Source organism: Pecten maximus, chromosome 5 (genome assembly GCF_902652985.1).
Source record: "Pecten maximus chromosome 5, xPecMax1.1, whole genome shotgun sequence".
NCBI classification, from domain to species: Eukaryota; Metazoa; Mollusca; class Bivalvia; order Pectinida; family Pectinidae; genus Pecten; species Pecten maximus.
The window spans coordinates 22,707,973-22,715,687 of record NC_047019.1 but is presented as its reverse complement, the minus strand read 5'-3'; the positions used below and the strand labels follow the sequence as shown (position 1 = coordinate 22,715,687).

The window sequence follows — 7,715 nt, the reverse complement described above, 5'->3', positions numbered from 1 at the left end:
CAGCTTAGAAATATTGTATAGCGAATTATCATCGAGACATTTTTATTTTCGGGCTTATCGCACTATATCCGATTCGAGACATGATTACAAGCATGAGTTAATTAAGGTTGACATGTGATATAGACATACATAAGTTCTTTTAATATCGTAACCCAGTAAAATGTTCATAACGGGTAGTTTCGAACGGAACAATAGTGTAGCAAGATAATTACGTCATTTAGTCATGTTTGTGTCATAATAAGCCTGAACACACCAATGCTTGACCACATCACATTGCAATGCAGTGAAACATATTTTCTTGATAGTAGCAAAATAAGTGTACGCAAATACACGGTAACAGTACAGCAACTTTCAGATTGATATGATGACAGAAAGTAGGATTATTTGAAAAAAAAATCATTCAACCAGATATATGACTGAGAGACACAATATTCGATGTCATATGGTCTGGGGATTCTACTTCTAAAATCATTCTAAATCATTGGAAATCATGCATTAGTCTCTAATCCTTGTGAGGACACATGTTTGTTTTGCCCCACGTGGTGACGCAATGGTATGAGGAGAGAATCAGCACACGTATGTGGATTATAATACCGGCCATCTGAGATATTGTTTAATACTTTGGCTAGATAAATCATATTCCATAAAACGCATGTGGCCCTCCATGTGAGTGTGGGGATATAAGGTTTCCTCACACCTAGCTTGAAACGTGTGATTTAACCATTGTCAAGAAAATCTATATCATTAATGTGAACAAGTTCGTCTCACCTTTGTATAGGGACACTCAGTGCTCACTTTGTCTTTGATAGCAGTGAATCTCTCCTATAGCTTTTAATATTACCCGTGAGGAGAAATCACTTGATTTGTCCTATTATATGTCAGCAAACAGAGAATACCGTGTTCTTGTTTTAAAATGACATAGTCTATCCTCTCATTTATAAAAAAAAATGTTTGATGAGATTTCTTCCAGAGTAATAAACTCACCTAAGCCCGTTATTACAACCAAGTGCAGCTAATAAATGAACATATCTTTCAAAAATGAAACACCCGATGCCATAATTGAAAAAAAAATTGAACATGATTTACAAATGTACGAGAATTAGGTATCATATTTTTAAAAAGAAAACAACTACATACATAATTGTATAATGACAGGAAATGGGCACTAATTCCCGACCCCAATGCATAATAGATACATGTATACATTGATTGTGTACAGGGAATTATTATCGACAGTCTCTCTACACGTTACAGATGTAAAATAACATAAAAGACAGAATTGATCCTGGTCAATGCCATAATTTATTTGAAAATGATCTGCGTCGATACATTTTAATCCCTTTTGTTTATTGTCGAATTAAACAAGTAAATGCTCCTGAAACCACAGCCGGAAGTTGGTTCCGGTGATAGTATTTTTCTTTCCTTATCATGATTCCATGTCAATGTATATGACGCAAACACATGTCATATAGACCATAAGAAAGGAAGGTAATTATCTTCTGAAGAAAAAGGTTTTTTTAACTGAACAGTCAAAGGCTTTGGTTTATATTAGTGTGGTTGTATAATGCGACCTAGTGTAGGTCGGCTTTATGAGTTAATTAATCACTTTGAATAATTACCATTTCAAGATGTTCCCTAGGATGTGCCTCGTGTTGCATGTGACTAAATATCGTGAACAGTATGCTAATTACGGGAATACATTAATATGTTTTATATACGTGATGTAATAATACAGATGTATTACTGAATCCCCCGCATTAGCAAGCCGTCACGTGTATTGGACCTGGAATAAACGCCATTATCCGGAAATCCCAGATTTTTTATTTAATATTTTTTCATTTGTTTTACGTAATGCATATATTAATTAATAAATATTCACATATTTTATTGGACGTAGTATATAAATAATACACGTTTTACCGAAAATGTTTATACGAAACCATGCTGAGAAATCACGAAAAACGTGCTTCAGCTTGCATTATATCATTTCCTGAATACATGTTCACATTTGATACATTCAAACCTAATGTACTCTTTTCCAAAGCACGTATTATCGTTACAATAGTTGAACCTTACGTATATAGGATATGACTACACACAATATCTGGTATCAGATGCATGTTAGGAGTATCTTTAGAAATGGTTTTAGAAATATATAGGGAAAACTCTGTATAATGAATGTCAAACGTGCATCAGAAAGCTGTTTTGCCCTTTGATAATACTACAGTGTTGTTGGTGGTCACACGATTAGGCACCCAGAAAGGATAACCATAATGTAAGAATATAAATGAAAGGTACACTACCCAATAACTGAAGTAAATCTAAATATAACATAAAAAGACGAATGTATATACTGAAACCGATGACACAGACATTTAAAGTTTTTCAAAATATGGAAATTTCAAGATATCGTCGTTCTTATTAATGTTGATGAGTAATCGATGTTTCCGCCTAGCTAAACTAACCGCTCTGTATATTCATTGTTATGTACAAGCATGGTAATAAAATATGCATTCGATACCCTTTTAGACTATATGAAAAGCATATCACAAACAGTCAAATTAATTATATTCATTGCAATTGATCAGCTACCGCCAAAGGCAGCTTAGACAAATATTGAAAACGTATGCAAATAAAACCATAATCGGAAGACCAAAGAGAATAAAACCATAATCGGAAGACCAAAGAGAATAAAACCATAATCGGAAGACCAAAGAGAATCAATAAGATATTAGAATAATCGCAAAAGAAAAACAAATGTTCCAGATTTTGATTTTCTATTAATGTCAAGTTAATGCAAAATGTCAATCAATTGACAAGATAATATGCATATGCATTGTCTCATTTTTTTGCGTATTTAAACACTATAACACCAAGGCATCGCAGAGACAATGTTTTTCTTATATACGATCAATTATAAGACATTCAATTGATTAATTTATGGAGTACAGGCACTTTTCCCTTTTCAGACTTGTTTTGGTCGATTGCAACACATTTGAACCCTATTAAGACTGGCGAGTCCTCGGAGGAGGAATTGTATTGGGTATTTTTATTTTTATACATTATCATCCATATACGGTATCCCCATTATAAATTTAATGTTTAAATCTGGTACTTGTTTGAGTGTCTAGTTCAATTGTTTCAAAATCTTCGAACACAGCCAGTTTTTGCTATAACATCGAAATAATGTATCCATCAATATGTTATAAGCTGAGGAGTTAGGGTGATTTTTATTTTCATATTTAATATGGAACATACCGGACATTTTTTATGCACAGTAGGAAAAATAATGTGGGCCAAATCCAGAAACAACTATAAAAAAATATCCGATTCGCAATGACACGAATAAATAGTCTTTGTAGGGAGTCAACATCTCAAACGCACAAAGTTCAAGGACCAAATAACCTGTGATAGGTGCTAGACCACAGCGAAGCCCAATTCGTACCGCCAAACTCCCTTTATTTTGTCACCCCCTGTATAAGACAGAATATATAACGGGACATGTATGAGAGAGAGCCTAACCCCAGCAGACAGCTTACCTGTTGTTACCTGGTACAAGTGTATTGTAGCTCACATAGTCGGATCACCAGGTGCTTTGTGAGGTGTTAACGTCCTGTGGTATATATAGGAGAGAAAGCACCAGGTATATCATCAGTTATAAGCGCGACACTTTACAGGTAACACGGACCTTATAATAGGTGTCATAGAGAGGGAAGGCAAACCTACAGGATTACAATGGAAACTTTAATGACATCACCTCCAGCCAGTAATACTGCTACTGATAGAATTAACACAGCGTTAGCAACACTCAGGAGTGAAATGGTATTTTTCATTTTCATTTATTATGTATTTAAAATAATTTTGTAATTTATAAAATTTTGAAATACACTTAACATCTTTATTAATGAAGAAGAAAATGGTTAATTTTAGTGTATGTCTATTTAATCCCTTTTAGTTTACATGTTGGAAGGAATACTTTTATTATTATTTGTTTTACATTCATAAATTCTAATAAAATACGTTCATTATACTCTTCATATTCATAGAACATGGTTTCAGATGAAAAGTTATCATTTTTTACTATTTAATTAATTGTTAAATTGTCTTGATACATTTTATATTAAATTTATCATCGTTCCAGGCTGACCTTCGTCAACAAGATGTGATGTTAATGAAACAGCTCATACACATCAACGACACAATCCAGAGTCTATCTAAGCGACGACCAAGTTCCCATAGACCACTGAAAAAGAAATTATCATTTGTTAATGGACGGAGAGAATTTGTTAACAGTGATGAATCGATTCCAGAAAATACCTCACACATCCAGCAAAAACGAATGACGTGGAGTTTCGGCGGATCCTTCGGTAGTATCGGTGAGTATAGAGATATAGATACTATACTTTAACTGTCGTTTGTTTTACAAAACTAACTAAAACGTTTTTAATCATAATAGCCTATATTGGAATATGTCGCACACACACTCACACACACAAACGAATATATAAATCTGACCGATACTTTGATTTTTTGTTTTTAGATTCATCCAGTTCGACCGAAGACATGGGATTTATGGATTCAGATAGTGATGATAGTCTTTATAGCACAGAGCAAAACCTCAGCGACTCTTTAACCTCTGTAACGTCGAGATCCTTGTTCATTGCAAAAATTCCAGAAACGGATGATCAATCATATGAAGAAATTTTCAGAAGAAATATCAAATTATGGAAATTTTCTAAGTCAGAAAGCTTTGAACATTCAGTTGTATCTTGAACATTGATGGAATCGATTGGATACCTTTCGTCGTGTTATGGAACATTAACATGTAATATATGAGCCTGACGCCAAAATCATGCTCAGACTTTAGTCCCGATGTTTACCACTTCTGTATTCAGGACTAACCCTGCAGCTTGAATTGTTCATGTTATTAAAATAGTGCAACAAGGATTTCACATCGTCTCCTGGATTCTCAAAATGACAGACTAAAGGAATCACAGAGCTTTATCCTCTGAAAAACCCGTTTACGTCACAGCAGATCCGTCTGAGGAGGTGTCTCCCACAGAACGTACAGCAATATCATATTTCCGCAATAACTGTCCAATACAGCTATCCTCAGTGTTGGTATTAGTACGGACAAATGGGAAGAATTTAGTGTGTTTTCTGAGTGATAGACGGTTACAAATGAACGTACATTGCATGTAAGAAACAGGAATAAGACTGTACACTAGACGTGATCTATCATATTATACGGTGCTAAGAGTCAATGGCAGCAATTGTCAACTTACTCTAAAACGTCAAACAAGTCTATACCATTATTGCTCATTGTTGCTATCAAGAGTGGGAGTGTGCGTAAGATAGACGGGAACGTGACGCCCCATAAGTAGTGTAGGTTTAATGTTGATCCATACAGTCATGCTGTTTATGTTAGAAAGTAAAACAAATGTTTGACGTCTATTATCGATCTGACGATAAGTATGAATGGATGGGATTTTCTGTTTGCTAAGCATTATTTTGTCGACAATTTGTTATCGTATGAATGTGTTTATACCATCAGAAGAATGTACTTGATTGTATATCCCTGGACGTATTTGAATGTTTAGAATGTGTTATCATACCGAATGAGATCAGAGCAAATAAAAAAGCCTAAACCAATTTCAAATATTTTTTATTATTGATTAATTCTATAAACAATATGGTCATGATAAATTGTACAACAAACAGCAATGTCAGATATCTAACATTTCTGACAGAGACTGTGCACTGGAAGTAAAGCATGGTTAATATTGTCGAGACACGGGCTTATCTATGGAAAGTAATTCGATTTCTCACTATGAAATGTTATCAGTCATTTTTGGAATAAAACATATACAATAGAATACAATGAATATTTGAATTCGGAATACACCAGTGAAGAATACACAAAGGTTAAATACATAATTTTATGTAAAGTTAGCTATTGTAAAGAATTGCATGTAAACGTTTCTTCAATAACTTACCTGTAACATAAAACAGAAACAAAAGCAAAGGAGTGTACAAACGACACATAATGGCAAGTTATACATATATTTATATTCTATTATCAAAAACCGAACTTTCAGAATATCAAACGTGCAAAATAAGCAATATAAATCTGTGAGGTACATTTCACTGAACTTAATAAGAACGACGAAAGAAAAAAATACGTGTACAGATAGACTTTTGAGACATTTTCATTCTGATAGGAAATCGATCAATAATCATTCACCAAATTGTTTATAGGTAGGTCTGTTAGTGACAGTACGTCCATGTTACGTAATAACACTTTGTACTTAAGGAGTGGCCAATGTTTGTTTTGCGTCCTCGCAACAGTTAAAGACATTACGAAGGTAGTGTCTAAAACTAAACACTCATATCATGGTGATACATTTAAAATCGGAACGCCCGCCCCGTCACAGGTATATACAACCAAGGTGATATAAATGAGTCTGAAGTGTTGCATTTAATAAAAGACGCTAAGTTTCGTATTTTTTGCGCTTGAAAGAATCAGACGCATTATTCATTATTCTTCAGGATATCGCATCATAGTTGGTTCAAGGACATTGTTTACAATATTCCAGAGTATCTTCATAAATTATTTGACCATGATCAACGCCATCAAATAAAACTATGCTTTGACTTTTAATTGAGCAAGTTTTGATATTTGTCGATGCTTGCTTGATACATAGAAAATAAAACTTATATTATAAGATAGGTGTTCAAACAAGATGTTATATATGAATTCGAATTTTAAATCCGTCTCAATACAAACTTTTATAACATAAAGCCATTATAAATCGGGACGATTCGAGAATTTAACACAATCACAATAGACAAATGCGTGATCACACCGAGGACATTACAACAAGATGTAACCAACCGATAAGAATACAGTTTGGTCTGAAAAGCCACATTTAGATGTAACGTACGCGTGGAGGTTCACACAAGGACATCCGGGTGATTCAATGACGCGATATCAATTGATAGAGAACAGCTAGACACGGTAGATGTAATCTAGTTCTGGGTAGTTAGATATTCTTTTTAAAATGACACTCGGGACACTTTACTGAACAAGATAGATTATTTGTGTTTTGACCTTTTAAACAGGAAACAGTAATAAAAACAGCATAAGTTATAGTAGAACGTATGTTTTGGAATTTTCTTAGACAGAACTCGTGGAGTATTTAAATAATTCCACGACCAGGCGTAACATCTCTACTAAGGAATAGTGCTCTATTAGTCGCGAGGCAGATCTTATTTTAGTTACACTTTTCCAACCAAATGAGTTTCACCTGTTAAATGCCTAGTGTTCGCCTCCCTGTTATATGCTAACTGTAAAGCTGATCTTCAAAACAAATTGTAACCAATATCTATCCCGATGAATAAGTATGCACATTGGCTCCAAGCTGATCTATCAGCCATGATAATATAATCTTCACCGATACAAATTACGATCAAAACTTAGCACTGATATTGACGTTGATGGGAGGGTGTGCATGGTGCACATGTTATGTAGAACAAGACATCAACTCATGGAAAATCATCCCATGCGTGAAATATATATGTATATTGAATTATAACATTAACAAGAGAAGAAAATAATAAAAACACGATCACATGTTTGTTTCGTTTTCCCATAAAACAAGACAAAAGCAGTAGAGGATACTTATCTATGAAAAAGTAAATTCCAACGGTAAGTT

The 7,715-nt window shown here is 34.0% G+C and overlaps 1 protein-coding gene across 1 annotated transcript; it reads left to right on the top strand.

Annotated features, from left to right (window-relative positions):
* Positions 1 to 3,641: 3,641 nt before the first annotated feature.
* LOC117327539 lies at positions 3,642 to 5,652 on the top strand. The gene is made up of 3 exons (XM_033884589.1): positions 3,642 to 3,822; positions 4,142 to 4,376; positions 4,541 to 5,652. The coding sequence occupies exons 1-3, from the start codon at positions 3,736 to 3,738 to the stop codon at positions 4,771 to 4,773; spliced, it is 555 nt and encodes a 184-aa protein (XP_033740480.1). The 5' UTR covers positions 3,642 to 3,735; the 3' UTR covers positions 4,774 to 5,652.
* The last annotated feature ends 2,063 nt before the right edge of the window (positions 5,653 to 7,715 follow it).

Excerpts from the sequence above, each read along its gene's own strand:
- LOC117327539 (XM_033884589.1), top strand. The coding sequence starts at position 3,736 with ATGGAAACTTTAATGACATCACCTCCAGCCAGTAATACTGCTACTGAT. Across the intron at positions 3,823-4,141 it reads CAACACTCAGGAGTGAAATG|GCTGACCTTCGTCAACAAGA; the intron begins GTATTTTTCATT and ends TCATCGTTCCAG. Across the intron at positions 4,377-4,540 it reads CGGATCCTTCGGTAGTATCG|ATTCATCCAGTTCGACCGAA; the intron begins GTGAGTATAGAG and ends TTTTGTTTTTAG.